The following is a 17,588-nucleotide window of genomic DNA, read 5'->3' on the forward strand; positions in this document are numbered from 1 at the left end:
ATACCATTTTTGGTCAATTATCCAGTTTTATGCCTAGTATGTTGCTAGTAATTGTTGTTTAAAAGGGGACACTTATTTTGTTTCACTTCCGGCACACCTTTTTGCCTGGAAATTGAAAGGAGAGAACTCGTTTAGAGTCCTGTTTTTACCATCTAAGAGCCGTCAGTTTTCTTTACCAAATGCTGGCCAGAACATCATTTTAAACAGCGAAATTATGGGGATCATCACATTAGCATTTACATAGTTTTTAAATAGTCTGAATGATTATAGCATATCCTCCAGGGATTTTATATACTTACAATTAATAGTCTTTTCTGGTTCAGGCAAATGAATAAGATTGATTAACACTTTTCCACAATCACTAAAAACACCTTTAGGGCCCGAATAGCAAAATAGCAGGTTTTATTATTTAGTTTTAGTAACATGCCCCTTAATATGTCAATTCTAATGATATATTCAGGAATGGGGACAACAATTACTGAGTATTCTTGGCGTGGAAAATTTTCTATATTCATAGTAACTTTAATTTGCTTAGCAGGGACTTTATGGCCTCCCAGAAGGGATAGATTCCAGCGGGGGGAGCAATAGGGAACAGAACATTAAAAGGGGTTATTACTCTCTTTTGCCTTTTTTTTTTCACATTCACCCGGGTTTACTAGCTTTACTTTGTCTTGATACAACTGCTACATATCCTTTGTAGGGATCCCATCTAGCTTGTTGGGGGACATTCCTGCCCTTAGCAGGGCCTGAAACATTTTCTTACGGGAGGCCTGGTTGGCATTATTCCTCCAGGAGGAGGATTCATGATACTGTTCGGAATTGTTCCTCTCATTATGGTTCCAATCTCCCATGTCTCCTACTTCTGACATTTTCTCCAGGACTTGTTTTATGGGCTGGCCCATCTCTGCCAGCAGCAGGGTCATCATTAAATGCTTGTATGCTGGAGGAACAGTAGGGACAATCAGGTTACCATGGCAGTCATGGGATTCAGCAGATATTGATCTGCATTTCCCATCATCACTGCAGTTTTCATAGCCTCTTCTTTTAAGCGATAGATTCCGTCCCTCAAAGTATACCACGGACGGGTTTCCACCAGCTATGATGCATCGGTGGGGAATTGGGCAGTGCAACCTGTAGCCGCTAAGTCTAGCAGAGTGGTCATGGCTCCACCTGAGTGTTGATGATCACAGATTGCAGTCTGCACAAAAGGGTTATTGGACACAGTGACAAAATGGAAAGCATCCACATGATCTATCTGGATGCCTCCTGCTCCAGTATCTGCTATTCTAGTCATGCAGTCCAACAATTTCTCCCCTTGCTTCTGAGTAAACTTAGACAATATGTTATTAATTTCTTGTTGGGAGAAATCCTCATTAATTATCAAGAAGTCCCTCTGTCCCCCGTTAGTAATATGCTCCTGTCACCACTGCAGGAGCTTAGCCTGCAGGGCGGGAGGATACTTTTTCTGATCATATTTTCTAGCCTCGTCATCCAAATCATCCTAGTTCATATCATCATCATCTGTATCAACCCAGATATCTCCATCCCACTTGTCTGGGTCCCAATCAGCCCTAGCAGTGGCAATGACTATATGTACCTTGTTGGGGTTAACTTTCCCCCGTCTCTTGTTGTATTTGTACTGGATGCAGCGGACGGCTGATTTTTTGGCCACACTCTGATATCCCTGCACCTGATCTCCCAAAATAAAATTCTGACGTTGCAGCATAGCAAGTTTACTCTGTAACTCAGCATTCTCTTTCTCTAAAGTACTCTTTTCCTGGATTAAATCATTCACTCTCTGACACATGCCCCGGTATGCAGACGGTAAGATCCAGCCACACAGCGCCACAGCCATAAGTTCCCCTCCTTTCTCCACGGGAACAGTTTTAAGGACCTCTATTACTTGGGGCGGGCTAGCTTCTCGCAGCCTACCGTCCCAGTGTTCAAGTGGCATTGCTTCAGTGGTCATGCGGGTTCTGCTGACTACACCAATTTGCATTGATAATCAATTTTATCAATAGCTGTGCAAAGACTTTTTGCAATTTAAGCTCGATCCGCAGGACACACCACAAGCCACACCAGTTTTAGGTTTAGTTGTATTTATTAGGAAAAGAGAAAGGAAAAGTAAAGGGATTACTCAGAGTGTAGTAAGAAAATAAGCAAAGAGAAAGTATCAGTCATACCACTAGGACCTCATCATCATCAGCACTGGAAGTCAATCATCATGGGTAAGTCTCAGGCAGTGGTAAAGGCAACAACACGCTGGGATATCAAGCAGGCAGGCAGCTGCACTCTGAGATGCTAGACAGAGAAACCATGGCGGCTGGGGGACTTTTTATGCTGTTTGTATAGTGGTCTGAACAAAGAAGGCTCAGTGCCAAAAAAGGGCAAATGCTCTGGTCACCTGCGGTCCGGATCTGGCCAGGGCCTGCACGTGACTGGTCTCACATAACAGTTCTGGGCATGAGTCCAGGATAAACACGCTCAGACAGCCTAGGATAAACATTCCCAGGCACATAGCCCAGAGCTATTAACTCTCATTTCCTCAAGAAGTGGCCAACTTCTCCAGGGGATGGGTGCATACCTTGAGCCTCATAAGCTTATATGACCCTGAGCAGGCCTTAACATTCTGTACCTCAGTACACATCCTTATATAAATTCCTGTTATCATTCACCCTGGAGCATGCTGCCTATTTGCCACTTCTCACATAAGTGGCTAATTAAAAAAATAAAAGTCTGTGATTCTGAGTGTCTGCCCTTAATATTTCAGGGTTCTAATTTGCCTAAATCTGGGAGCCATGACTATCTCCATCACCAGGCACAGAAACTTCTTACACCTCAATTTGAGATACTTTGAAGGTTTTCAAATTCCCTCCATCCCACAAAGTGTATTTCATATACGCTGTTTAGTTCATATTTTAAGTCTGGCTTTTCCTACAAACTTAGTGCAAGTCCATGTCCAGTCATTTTCTCATTATGCCGTACAGGCCAGAAACTCTTTATCCATGTAGAATTTGCTTGCCTTCCCCCTACCTCCAATCAGTTTCGTTTCCTTACTTGCATTCATTTTGCTGTTTTAAATTTATATTTTGGATTCTGAATATTCATTGTGCAGAAAATTTAGTAGCTACAGGATTTAGAAAAGGGGATTGCAAAAGTCACTTGAAAATTAATCCATTACAATCTTTTCAGTCCAGTATTCTAAGTCTTAACAAGGTAATGAGACACATGACACTAGGAAGTCGAATACTTTTTCTTAGATGAAGTATAAAATTAAAAGCAGCTCTCTAGACCAGGCGCGGTGGCTCACGCTTCTAATCCTAGCACTCTGGGAGGCCGAGGCGGGCGGATTGCTCAAGGTCAGGAGTTCAAAACCAGCCTGAGCGAGACCCCGTCTCTACTGTAAAAATAGAAAGAAATTAATTGGCCAACTAATATATATATATATATAAAATTAGCCGGGCATGGTGGCTCGTGCCTGTAGTCCCAGCTACTCGGGAGGCTGAGGCAGGAGGATTGCTTGAGCCCAGGAGTTTGAGGTTGCTGTGAGCTAGGCTGACGCCATGGCACTCACTCTAGCCTGGGCAACAAAGCGAGACTCTGTCTCAAAAAAAAAAAAGCAGCTCTCTTATGCCTGTTAGGTTGGGAACCCGAAAAATATCAGAAAGCCTGTCAGTTGCAGCCACTCCGGCACTCCTATCCCCTCTGATAAGGACTAAACGATCCCTCTCCCCTATCTCTGCAGGTACTGCTCTCCTCCCGGAAAAACCCAAGACTTGCCCCTACCTCGTCGTGGACCCTTTTTCGCCTCCACCCATCTACACCCAGATGCTCAAAATAAAACAGCATTTTACTACACATAAGGCTTCGTGTGTCTCCCTCTGGGCTGGGGACCTAACAGTTGCAAACGCTGATTGGGGGAGGAGGGACAGAATTCATGCAAAGACAATGCAGAATTGGAGTTGGATGGGGTTCAGGGCTAAAAACACCTATCACCGCTTTGCTCCAAAACAAACGAGGCGCTCTACACAACGCCAGCGACTGGCGCTGAGCCGACGCATACACACTGTACTCCGCAGCGGCTCGTCAGAGCAGAGCATCACTGTGTACAGTCTAAGTCTAAGGCGGGACTCGCTCAGAAACGGACCACTGTGAGAAACTGCATCGCAACCCAAAGTTGTCGAGATTAATGCTTTTAGGATCTGAGACGAGACATGTTAAAAAACCAAAGAACTCCCACACAATTCCTGAGGGAAGAGCTCAAACTAACATACCGTGCGTGCGTAACTTTACAGTCAGTCCATTATTCCCTCAAGAACGAAACATACTTTCTCGGCCTCAAGTACATAAATACATGGCGGACCGAGAAAACTAGCAGTCCTCTACAAACCATTCAGTACGCCATTTTCCTCAACAATGGAAGGAACGGATAGCTAATTGCTATTAGTAAGTGCAGCCTGTAGGGAAGGAGGGTAGCCGGGTAGGGCCAAACTTAAGAACTGCAGTTGCGCGGGAGTGCGCTTGCAGCCTGCGACGTGACTTCTCCACGCAGAGCATTCCGGGAGGAGTGGCGGAACGAAGAGTGGGCACGTGCCCTAAGCAGACGAAACGAACTTTGAGGACTAAAGGAGCGCGACCCATACCTGTGACAGCTTAAGGTCACCCACTTTTTGTGGACACACCATTGTCCACGCGACACGGAGACAGCCTCCACTTTTCTTAAGTCCGGGTGTGACGCACGGTGATGACGCAGTTCCTAAGCGCACCAATTGCGGGCTGGCTGGAGGGCGGACTCTTCAAATTTGAATTCCCGAACTGTTGGTGTTAGGGAACCTGAGTGGGAAAGTGAGCGTCTGCTGGGGGTGAACAGCGCGGGGCAGGCTCCGACATGGGCTTGGGACGCTAACCCTGGGTTGTCCGGCTTCTTCTTCGCTCGAAGCCGAATCCAGACTGCTGCAGTCTCGCCTTGCCAGGCCCTTCACCCAAGGTGCGTGCTCCCCTCGCCTCCCGCCGCGGGTCACCGCCAGCGGTGCGGCTCCCAGCCCTTTCAGCATCTTGGCTCATGCGGTCTTTTGTAGATTTTTGGCTTTGGCAGTGAGTTCACCACTGTACAGTCACTCGGTGTGTATATGTTGCGTGTGTCCTGGAAGTTATCAAGAGAGTAGAACACTACTGCTCAGATTCATGCCGATGGTGAGCGCTCTAGGTCTTTGTTGTAAAATCACTTCTAGGAAGAAAATAAGACTCATTAGAATGATTACCAAGTAGGAAAATTGTGTGTGCCAGAGCCTTAATTTCCTTTTCTTCAAACTGGAAACAACAGCAGTACTTAACTCTTAAGAGTTGCTGTAAAATTATATTGTGGCTGGCATGTAGTAAATACTAAATATTGGCTGTTATTACCACATATATATTTGCATTCCTATGTAGATGTGTCTGTAGGGAAAAAAATTAGAAGAGGAATTTGTGTCAATGGTATGCAGACCTATATTTTGAAATTAATCTTTACCAATATGATAAGAAAAAGAAATCTCACTGTTTTAATTAGTATCTCTTCATTGATTACCAAAGTTGGGTGTTGACTCATTTATTGGCCTTTTCTATTTTTTCTATTAATTGCCTTTCATGTCCTTTGGCTATTTTCTGTGTTGATCATTTTTTTAATTGATTCATTAGGTCTTTTTGAATGTTATATAAATTAACCCTTTGCCATATGTGGTGCATATTTTGTTCAAGGGCTTCACTTGCATGTTAACTTAAAATCTTCTTATTTTCCCCTAACTCGACCTTCCAGTTTTGTTTTGTTTTTTGGGGTTTTTTTGGTAGAGATAGGACTCACTATGTTACCCAGGCTGACCTCAGCCTCCTAAAGTGCTGGGATTACAGGCATTAGCTACCATGCCTGTCCACCCTTCCTGTTTTGATTAGTGTGCTCTGGGATTTTTGACTGTTTCCATTATAAAAATTATTATTACTACTGCTACCACTGCAGTAAATTCTTAGGAAAACTTTCAGCAATCTTTTTGAGAAGAGGAATAACAGTTACATTCAGGGCCATATGCATGACAATTGTTTAGCCTTCGTTCTGTGTTTACATATAGAGTCATGTGTCACTGGGATATGTCATGAGAAGTGCATCCTTAGGTGATTTCATCATTGTGAAAACATCAGTGTACTTATGAAAACCTAGATCATAGCCCTTTGCTCTTAGGCCACAAACCTGCACAGCATGTAACTAAACTGAATACTGTGGGCAGTTGTAACACAATAGTATTTGTGTGTCTAAACATACCCAAATATAGAAAAGGTATAGTAAAATACTTTAATATTATATTAAAAATTTTATAAACTTATGGGCCCACTGTAATATATGTGGCCTGTTGTTGACCTCAACATCATTATGCAGTGCATGACTGTACTATATAAATGCTTATAGCCAGGCTTTTCATAAAATGGTTTTCCCATTCCTGAATCTTTATGTTGAGTAAATAGAAATTATTTTCTAAGTATATCAGCATTTGTTAGTTTTCAGAATAAGTTATAAAGATTAGATTTTTTCAGACAACTTTAAGTAGTTAATGAATATAGAAGCATACCATTTTTTAATTATATTCTCCAGTCTGAGGAGGAACTAACAATTTCTTGTTAGGTCAGGTGTGCTTGGTCTTCAGAACACACTGTTCTTTCCTCAACTTGAGGGATGCCACTTAGTGAATCCCCTTTGTTTAATGTCTGTCTATTTCATCAGAGGCTTTAAGCATTAATGATATGTTTTCTTTGTTTTGCTCTTTTAACTAAAAGGAAAATGGGGCTTCAGGTCTTTCTTGGGTGACCTATACTCAGTAGTTGGGTTTTTCTTCTGTGTCTATTCTGTAAAGCATCTGTGGTCAGAGGAAATCCTAGATAATTTTTTTCCTCTGCATTCTTTCTTCTACCAACTGCTGTCAAATATGGGCAGTTTTTTGGCTTATATAGAGTTGCTGTTTATCACATAGTGAGAAAGAAGGGCTCCTAGAGGAACTCTCTGTGTCTTTGGGAGGGAGAGTAGAATTTGAAGAATTTTCAGAATCTTGACTACTCACTTTTAATCCTACTATTGCCTGAATTGGGGGCAAAGGGATGTTGGGGAACATGGAGGTAAGGAGCTCTATGCTGGTTCTTGGAGCCTTTCAATGTGAACATACTTACCTGCCTTAGAAGGGAAATAGTTCTGTATATCTAGTATAGATTGGGCATGTTTTCAGTCCTGCTAGCTTATTTGCAGTTTTTCCTTCCTGTTTAGCATTTCATTAGGCTCTGAGGAATTGAAATTGTATAAACCTAAGCGTTCTTTGCCATTTTTCCCTGCAACTGCCTAGTTTATTCATTTTTGTTTTTGAGAGATGGTACAGCTTTACTGCTATTTAAAGTGAATGGCTAATGAGTATTATAACTCCCAGCACAAGATTCCTTACACCAAGCACAATGATGAACATATAAACATATGCATTAATACATACTTGCTGGATTGACATTCTGTGGGAGAATTACAATGGTTTTTGTGTTACCAGAGTTGGGGTATCCCAAGATACACTTCCTGGTCAGCTGTTGTTACAGAGCAATATTTTTCTTCTTTTCTCTCTTATATTATAAATTATTGGATAAAATAGTACTTTGTATATGAATTTTTAAAATATTCACTCTCCATAGAGACTGTTAAAAATTGCCTATGCTAACTATATTTGCAAGTCATCACAGCAGGGTATTGGGAAAAGTTTTCAATTAGTGGTGATCTTACCTTGGATAAATCTCATTGGCTATGATATTGCCACTGTACAAAGCTGTATGTGAATTTTTAACTTATTTATTTCTCACAGAAGTTACTGTACATAAAGACACTTAATGTCTTTTGGCTTGACTACATTAGTATTTTTTGTTATAGGCTTTTTATATTTATATGATGTCAAAAACTGATTGGAATAATTATAAATTCAGTGATAAGAGATGCTATAAATCTAGAATTAGTAAGTTCCAGGCTTCTTGAATTGAAATATTTGCCAAGTATTACTGAATGCAACTGTATGGTTCCTCACCTGGAATCTTAATTTCTAGGTGTGGAAAATAAAATTTATTATTGTAAAGTAAAAACAAGTCTAAAACTATGTAAGCTCAAGTACATGGTTTCCTCTAAAAACTGTAAATAGCATTACATTTTTTAAAAATTACACTTAATTTTTTATTTAAGGGTTTTTTCAACTAAGACCTTTTGTTTTTTATTTTTTATTTTTTGAGTCAGAGTCTCACTCTGTTGCCCAGGCTAGAGTGCCGTGGCATCAACCTACCTCATAGCAACCTCAAATTCCTGGGCTCAAGCAATCTTTCTGCCTCAGCCTCCCAAGTAGCTGGGACTACAGGCATGTACCGCCATGCCTGGCTATTTTTTCTGTATATTTTTAGTTGGCCAATTAATTTCTTTCTATTTTTAGTAGAGATAAGGTCTCACTGTTGCTCAGGCTGGTTTTGAACTGCTGACCTTGAGACATCCTCCTGCCTTAGCCTCCCAGAGTGCTAGGATTACAGGCGTGGGCCACGGTGCCCGGCCAAAGACCTTTTAATTTAAGTGTTCTGGAGCAAAAATCACCAGGATTAGGATTATTTAAATAATTGAATGGATTTTTTAGCTTTATTAGATCATTGTAGCTGCTGCTTTAAAATTTATGTGCCTAGCTCGGATGGTTTTAGCTCAGGAGTTCAAGACCAGCCTGAGCAAGAGCGAGACCCCATCTCTACTAACAAAATGGAAAGAAATTAGCTGGACAACTAAAAAAAAAAAAAAGAAAAGAAAAGAAAAGAAAAAAAAAAATATATATATATATAAATTAGCCAGGCATGGTGGCGCGTGCCTGTAGTCCCAGCTACTCAGGAGGCTGAGGCAGGAGGATCGCTTGAGCCCAGGAGTTTGAGGTTGCTGTGAGCTAGGCTGATGCCACGGCACTCACTCTAGCCTGGGCAACAAAGCGAGACTCTGTCTCAAAACAAAACAAAACTGTACGTCTGCATTATATGCATGTTATACTAAAGACCAAATTGCATATTATTGTTGAAAGAAAATAAAAATGAGACTTTAACAAAAAAAATAAAATCTTACTCTAATTTGTAAGCTATAGATTATTCAGTGTTACTGTGAACCAGTTAAACATTTTCATTAGTGTAATGTTGTGGAAAGCAAATAAACTTTAAACTTTTTCTATACCAAAGCATGATAAAGGTTGATTTCACATTGAATTACAGGTGTCTTTGGATCCCTGCTGAAGTTCTGTCCTGAAAATTGTGCTTAAGTGGAACTTTGTTGCTATTGTCTTACCAAGATGATTACAACTCCTTTGAAATATCCAGGAATTAACTTGCCATCAGAGATGTCTTGTCAAAGGAGAAATCTGCCCATGGATGCAGTCTTTTTGGACAGCATTCCTTCAGGCACACTTACTCCTGTAAAAGATTTGGTGAAATATGAGAACTCTTTAAAATCGAATGACCATAAAAAGAATCAGTTCCTAAAAATGACAACTTTTAACAATAAAAATGTATTTCAGTCAACCATGCTAACAGAGGCTACCACCTCCAACTGTTCTCTTGATATCAGTGCTATAAAGCCCAACAAGAATGGATTAAAAAATAAAGCAAGCTATGAATCACCAGGAAAAATATTTCAAAGAATGAAAGAAAAAGTACTGTGTGACAAGCAAGAACAATCAAGAAACAGTTTTTTGGAACCACAGAAAAATGAAAGTAATAAAATCTTCACTCCTAACAGAACTGAAAAAAAACTATTGCAGTATACCTACCTCTGTGAAGAAAAGGAAAACAACAAATCATTCCAGTCAGATAACAGTTCACTAAACGGTTAGTTTTATTATGTGTTCGCTAAAAAGCTACAATGTCTTAAGTGTTTAATGTGCCAGATACTGTTTTAGTGCTCAGAATAAGGCAGTGAACATAATGAACAAAAAAATCCCTGCCAGTGTATAGTTCACATTCAAGTGGTGGGGACAAAACCTAACATATTAAAATAAATAAATAATTTTTATGGTACAGTAAAGAAAGAAAGCAGAAAGAAAAAAAAGAAAAAGAGTAAGGATGGTAGAGTTGGAGGGGGTTATAATTTTTAGTGGAGTGGGCAGGGTAAGCTTCAATGAGAAGGTGTTTGAGCCCCAAAAATTGAAGGAGGTGATAGATGCAGATATCTTGAGCAATGGGAAAGCATGATCCAGACAGGTAACAGCTGGTACAAATGCCCTGAGATAGGAGTATGCCTGACAAATTTAAGGAGGTTAGTGTGCCATGGAATGAGCACACAGAGCCAAGGAGGAGGGGATAAATAAGAGTGGGTCAGATAATATAGAAACTTATAAGTAAATATAAGAGTTTTGGCTTTTACTATCAGCAAAATAGTGAGCCATTGGAGGGTTTTGAGCAGAGGAATGACAAGATCTGGTTTAATTTTAAAATATCATTTCTGGCTACTGATTTGAAATACAGTTACTATAGTTATCCAGATGACAGTTGGCTTGGTTCAGGTGGTAATAGCAAAGATAAGTTCTTGGACTTTGGATATGTTTTGAAGGTAGAGCCAATAGGATTTGCTCATAGATTGGGAGTGCAATATAAGAGAAAGAGATATAAAGGAAAATTCCAGGCCAGGCGCGGTGGCTCATGCCTGTAATTCTAGCACTCTGTGAGGCCAAGAGGATCACTCAAGGAGTTCGAGACCAACCTGAGCAAGAGCAAGAAGACCCTGTCTCTACTATAAATAGAAAGTAATTAGCCAAACAACTAAAAATAGAAAAACTTAGCCGGGATGGTGGCTCGTGCCTGTAGTCCCTGCTACTTGGGAGGCTGAGGCAGGAGAATCGCTTGAACCCAGGAGTTTGAGGTTGCTGTGAGCTAGGCTAATGCCACAGCACTCTAGCCCAGGCAAGAGAGTGAGACTCTTGTCTCAAAAAAAAAAGAAAAAGATAATTTCAGGGTGTTTTTGTTTGGGTTTTTTTTTCTGGCCTGAGCAACTAGAAGGATGATTTAACTGAAATAGGGCAGACAGAAGAAGGAATAGAATGGAGGCTCATTAATTATTAAAGTTTTTGTCATGTTAATTTTGATACGTCTGGCTTTTGTTTATTTTATTTTTTTAGAGATGGGGTCTTGCTCTGTCACCCAAGCTGCAATGCAGTGGCACAATCATAGCTCACTGCTGCCCTGAAATCTTGGGCTCAAGCAATTCTCCTGCCTCAGCCTCCTGAGTAGCTGGGACTACAGGTGCGTACCACCATGCCTGGCTCACTTTTTTTTCTTTTTTTTAGTAGAGCTGAAGCATCTCACTAAGTTGCCCAGCCTGGTCTTGAACTGCTGGCCTCAAGCAATCCTCTGCTGCTCCTCAGCCTCCCAGAGTGCAGGGATTACAGGCATGAACATGTCTATTAAAAATCTAAGTGAAGCTGTCAATTAGGAAGTTGGAAAAAATTAGTTGGAATTTAGGGAAGTGATCAGGCGAGAGAAGTACATTTCAGAATATTAGCACCTAAATGGTATCCAAAGCTATGAGATTAGGTGAGATCATTAGGCCAATGAGAACATGATGAGGACAGAGGAAAACCAGAAAAGTGATACTATGGACAGACACCAAGAGAACAAAGTACTTTAACACATTGACTGCCACACTAGAAAAAAAATTTTTTTCCTTGGGGCCATAGTGTTTTATTACGAAAATAGAAAACTTCGAAAACAAACTGATCCTTTCTAATTTAATGAAAAATTTGTTGTTGACTTCTATGTAATCCACGTTTTCAGAATTAAATTGTCAATGTTAATTGTAACAATAAGAACATCAACAAGATTTTCACGAACTAACTGCAGGGTTGTGCCCAGGTTTTGCTTCATGAGGCCCTGGGTTCAAAACTACAATGAGTTAACTACAACTCACTTGGCAGTTAATGTATTAAGGAGGGAGTCATCAGCTATATCAAATGCTGCAAATTGGTCAGGTAGACTGAGATTTGACCACTGGATTTAGCAACATGGAAGTCATTGGTGACTTTGATGAAAGTAAAGGTGGAATGGTAGGAGCAAAAATGTGATTCCAAGGGGTTTAAGAGAATGCGATGAGAGAAATTGGCAGTGGTGAACATAGACAATTCTTTTTGAGAGGAACAAAAAAATAATGAGAAGTGTAATTAAAGGCTTTATTGTTGTTTTTGATAATTGGTGAAATAACAGCATTTTTATATGCTGTTGGATATAATCCAGTAAGAAAAAAAAAACCCTGAGATTGCTGGTGTAATGCCCTTGAGTAGCTGAGAGAAAATAGAATCTAATGCATAAGTAGAGGTTTGCCTTAGCTAGGAACACAAACAGACCAATTGTTAACAAAAAAGAAAGCAACGTATGTAGATATAGATGCTGGTGGGTCATCACTGCATACCTTCACAGATAATCTGAAATAAGGTCATCAGCCTAGTGAGTATGGGAAACAGGCATTGAAGTTTTAGAAGGTAGAGGAATGGGGAATATAATAGGTAATAGTCTAGGTCTAAATTTGGCTTCTTGGGTAATATTAAAGAGCTACTTGAGATTTATAGGTATGAATTTAAAGTGGGAAGTGGGACCAGTAAATATGGTTGTGAGTTTTCCTCTAGCCCTGTTTAGCTGCATGGGTGCTGATGGGGGGAGTAGGTAGGGAGTTGGATTTTATCTGGGTTGTAATTTTGCCAAACAGAATGAAGTGACAGAGGACAAAGGGAATGTGAGGGTGTGTGCAAAGGGGTGACCATGAAATTTAAGCTGATTAATGAGGGGCAAGGATCTGAAGGAGATGAGGGAGTGTTAAGTGTAGGTCCTATTGGGATAGTCAGTGGGTTTGAGAGAATGATCTGGAAAGATAGTGATCAGAAACTGCAACAATTGAAATTGAGATTTTTGATGAATTTCAGTCATTGATAATGAAAGATGTTTTACATGTATTTTCTCATTTACTTCTTTCAGCAAACACTATGGGTAGGTGTTCATTTAATAGTCTATAAATGGGGCTTATAAAGAGGGTAAATCTGCTCTCTATCTCACAGGTAATAAGTGACAGGGCCAGAATTGAATACAGAGATATCTCTTAGCCACTTCTCTTAACTATTAGATTGTGGGTATACTGTTGCATTTCAAAGAGAGTGGCATATTCTGACGCAGAAAGAGAAATACCTGACTGAGAGTCTGATGACCCTTTCTCCACAAAATGTACACACAAATATAAACACAATTTTGTATGTAGTTTTAGAGACCTTTTGAAGAATCTGCATGAACCTTGGACTCCCAAATAAATGACCAAGGTTCTACAACATCTTATATTTGATCAAATTACCTACTTGTCTTTAATACATTGCCCTGTCATTTCCAGTAGAATGAGGTAAGGAAATAGAAACTTACTACTTCTTTTTATGACACATGTCATTATAATAAAATCTTTATATTAATATTTCTAAGGCAAAAGTGGCATACCTATTAAAGCATAATCACTAATAATTTTTTTCAGGTATAATCTTTGAAATTAAATGTAAAAGTAATTCAGTTTGTCCTTTTCTGGCACAAATTTTAAGTCTATTCCCCTTTTTGTGTGAAAGAGATTCTGTATTAAAGAAACATTAAGCTTTAAAGATCTAAGATGTAAAGCAGAATAAATGTAAGCATTAGTCTTTGTCTTATTTATAAACCTACTACTTTTGTGCCATTGAAAGCCTACTAAAAGGATGTCAAAAAGATATAAATTATGGTTGAGTCTGAGATTGAGTCTCAACATTTTGACTTTTTAAGAATAAGTTACAGGCCGGGCGCGGTGGTTCACGCTTGTAATCCTAGCACTCTGGGAGGCTGAGGCAGGCAGATCCTTTGAGCTCAGGAGTTCGAGACCAGCCTGAGCAAGAGTGAGACCCGTCTCTACCAAAAATAGAAAGAAATTAGTTGGCCAACTAAAAATATATAGAAAAAATTAGCCGGGCATGGTGGTGCATGCCTATAGTCCAAGCTACTCAGGAGGCTGAGGGAGAAGGATCACTTGAGCCCAGGAGGTTGAGGTTGTTGTGAGCTAAGCTGACACCATGGCACTCTAGCTGGGGCAATAGAGTGAGACTCGGTCTCAAAAAAAAAACAGAAAAAAAAAAAAAAAACAGAAGAAGAAGTTAAAATTCTTCAACTCTTCTTTCATGTTTTAGAGATTTACAGCAACCAGAAACAGAATCAGAATTTTCAAGACTGGGTAGCAATTTATTTGTAATCTTAAAATATACATAACTAATTTGTGGCAGCACCAGAATTTTATTGCAGGTTTTCAGACTTCTAAGTCTAGTAGTATACTTTTGTCTAGAACTGACAAGTTATGTCTTGAAAAAGTTGTGTTGTTGTTGTTTTAAAAGACAGGATTTCACTCTGTCACCCAAGCCGGAGTGCAGTAGTATGATACAGTTCACTGCAGCCTTGAACTCCTAGGCTCAAGTGATCCTCTGACCATAGTCTCCTAAATAGCTAGGACTACAAGTGTATGCCACTACGTTAGACTAATTTTTTTTTGAGACAAGAGTCTTACTCTCTTGCCTGGGCTAGAGTGCTGTGGCGTCACCCTAGCTCACAGCAACCTCAAACTACTGGGCTCAAGGGCTCCTTCTGCCTCAGCCTCCCAAATAGCTAGGACTACAAGCATGTGCCACCATGCCCAGCTAATTTTTTTTATATAATTTTAGTTGTTTGGCTAATTTCTTTCTACTTTTAGTAGAGACAGGGTCTTGCTCTTGCTCAGGCTGGTCTCGAACTCCTGAGCTCAAATGATCCGCCCACCTCGGCCTCCAAGAGTGCTAGGATTATAGACGTGAGCCACCATACCTGGCCTAATTTTTTAAAACCTTTTTTGTAGAGACGTGGTATCATTATGTTGCCCAGACTGGTCTCGAACTCCTAGCCTGAAGCATTTCTCCCACCTTGGCCACCCAAAGTTCTGGGATTATAGATGTTTGGCACATACCTGGCCTTGGAGAAACTTTAAAAAATTTTTTCCTCAACATGATACAGGTATAGAGAATGGGGAAGGCATGAGAGGACAATAAAAGGAAAAATTTATGTAACTGTCATATACTGCAAAAGTGTAGTATACTAGTCTGATCATTACTAAACCTCAGTTTCTTTATTTTAAGAATTTAAAAAGACATTTTTTTTCTTCTCAGTGACTAATACAATTCAACTTCTTCTTTCTTTAAAAAATAAAACCTCAACCTCAGTCCAGGAAGTTCCTCTAGAATCATCAAATAATAATATTTTCCTTCTGGACAAACACAAGACTCGATATCAGCAGGAAAAGAAAGCACCACTACACAATTTAACTTATGGTAAACTGTTTTTGTTTTGTTTGTTTTTAGTTTGTTACTTGAATGTATTGTTAGATATTCTAGGTAATTATTTTCCCTATGTGGGCATTAAGCATTGACTGTAGACAAAAGCTTGCAGCCAGAAGCACTCAGAGAAAGACTGGGCAGGAGGGTGGAGCATTCCTAACCAAAATTTCTCTTTTAATTTCATATGTTCCTTCTGTAAATTTTGTTTTGCTTTGTATTTTTTGCAGAACTTCCAATTCTGAACCAAGAACAAGAAAATTTTTCTGCTGCAGGAGCTTCAAACAAGGCATTAGCTACAGCTCAGGTGGCTAAAGAAATTCTTCATTCAAAGGAGAATATAGTTGCAACCACTAAGTCCAAAAAGGACACGTTTGTTTTAGAAGGCATTGATTCTACCAATGAAAAATTCCAAAATACTAATCTTGAGACTCTCAGTACCAATTTTGTTCTTACTAAAAATGACAGTCAGTTAATGATTTCTAACAGTGAGATGACAGAAGTGTCTTCACAACAGGAAGTTAAGGAAGGAAATGAAAAAACAGTATCCAGAGAGACTGATCTTCTAGGTTCTATGAAAGATACATGTAAAATTGTAATGGCAACTCCAAGACTTCATATAACAATACCTCGAAGGTCAAAAGGAAATGTTTCAAAGCTTTCTCCTCCAAGTACATTTCAAACTGTTCAAGCTGTTACAAATGAAGTTAAAAAAAATAAGGTAGGAGAACTTTTAAGGTAAACATTTGTCTGTTTTACCCCACATTCTTCAAGAATTTGAGCTCTTATGCTCTCTCATTTTTTTCCCCCTAGCTAGGATTTGAACCTATGCTCTATCATTATTAACAGTAGCTTCAGTCTCATGTTTTATTATTATTTACGGTAGCAACAGAATGGTCTAGTGGAAAAAGCAGTGAGCTGAAAGTAAGAAGACCTTATCTTACTCTTTTACTAGTTGTGTAGCCTTCAATTTACCTTTCCCTTTTGGGATGAACACTGAATTCATTCCTGCTCTTTTTTTTTTGATTCTTGGGGTACTATTAGGAGAATAATTTAAATAAAAAGGAATTACAGCATCTGAATATTTGAGAATTTTTTCCAATGTAAAGTAATACAGGATGATCAATAAAAGACTTTAGAGCATCAGATGATGTTATATTAAGTATAAATTCTCCGAAGGAAATGGAATAGAAATACAAGTTTAAAGAGAAAGACACAATGTAAAATTTCTAATTGTTAAAGATTTGTCCATTAATTTTTAAATGGATGATGGTGAGTATCACATTGAAATGGTATATAAATGCCATCTAAATTTTAAAGAGTAGTGTAACAGTTACAGTTTTATAATATATCTCAATGTATTCAATAGAATTGCATTATTTACAAATATTTATACTTTTGATGAAAAGTTTTAGAAGTTCACGTAAAAATGTAGGAGGTAGGCTGAGCAAAAACTTTGAACATAACTGTTTTAAGAGACTCCACAGTCCTAGTTTTGCCATCCCCACAGTGCTGTTTATCTCAGTTACCACAGGAAGTCCAAGCCTCCCAGGACTCTTACCACTGTTGAGTTCTTTACATCACCTAATTCTGACCCAATTTCTCACTCATCTCCAACTCTCTACACATTGCATTATGTCTTCTTGAACTCAAAGTATGTCATTAGCAAAATGTTATATTCTTAATTTTCTATGAACATTTCTTAACCTTGCTCTAACTAAAATGTAGCTTCTACAAACGAACCCTCTCAAGTGGTGGCTCTTTTTCTCCCATGTCCCATATTCCATTCCACTTAGAGATGATATAAGGTGTGTCTCTCTTGTTCTTCATTGCTACTTTAGGTCATTTTTCCTTATTTCTCTCTGAAGCTTCTTTGAAGCACATGTCATAAAACTTTACTACTCCCTGACCAATAATATAACCTACTTGTCATCACCTTGTATTCCTGTTGAAGTGTTTGATGCCTGTTAGTTTTTCCTCTACTACTACTTTTGTCATCATCTCTGGTGACATCAACATTCATACAGATGATCCATCTAACCTACCTGATATCTTGGTATTCAGCAACCTTTCTGCTACCTTTACCCTCTACCCTTGCCATACCCATTTCTTTTCATTACCAAATGACACATGCACCAAATTCTCACCTTCAAATATCCCACTCTCTATCAACTTCTGTAGTTCAGATCATTA

General features: G+C 39.2%; 1 protein-coding gene and 1 non-coding gene across 5 annotated transcripts in view; one reads left to right on the forward strand and one right to left on the reverse strand.

Moving 5' to 3' along the window:
* Positions 1–4,611: 4,611 nt before the first annotated feature.
* Positions 4,612–17,588, forward strand: part of MIS18BP1 (MIS18 binding protein 1) — a 52,927-nt gene continuing 39,950 nt past the window's right edge. Inside the window, exons 1-4 of one of the 4 annotated variants that reach the window (XM_012782803.3) lie at positions 4,612–4,987; positions 9,271–9,882; positions 15,285–15,392; positions 15,626–16,116. In XM_012782803.3, coding sequence (XP_012638257.2) covers positions 9,348–9,882; positions 15,285–15,392; positions 15,626–16,116 — 1,134 coding nt within the window. In that variant the 5' untranslated portion in view covers positions 4,612–4,987; positions 9,271–9,347. The other 3 variants (XM_076004052.1, XM_076004053.1, XM_076004054.1) reach the window with 3 other exon arrangements.
* Positions 7,681–7,822, reverse strand: LOC142871599 (U4 spliceosomal RNA). The gene has a single exon (XR_012919839.1). It is a non-coding gene; the product is annotated as a U4 spliceosomal RNA (small nuclear RNA).

Source organism: Microcebus murinus, chromosome 6 (assembly GCF_040939455.1).
Source record: "Microcebus murinus isolate Inina chromosome 6, M.murinus_Inina_mat1.0, whole genome shotgun sequence".
NCBI classification, from domain to species: Eukaryota; Metazoa; Chordata; class Mammalia; order Primates; family Cheirogaleidae; genus Microcebus; species Microcebus murinus.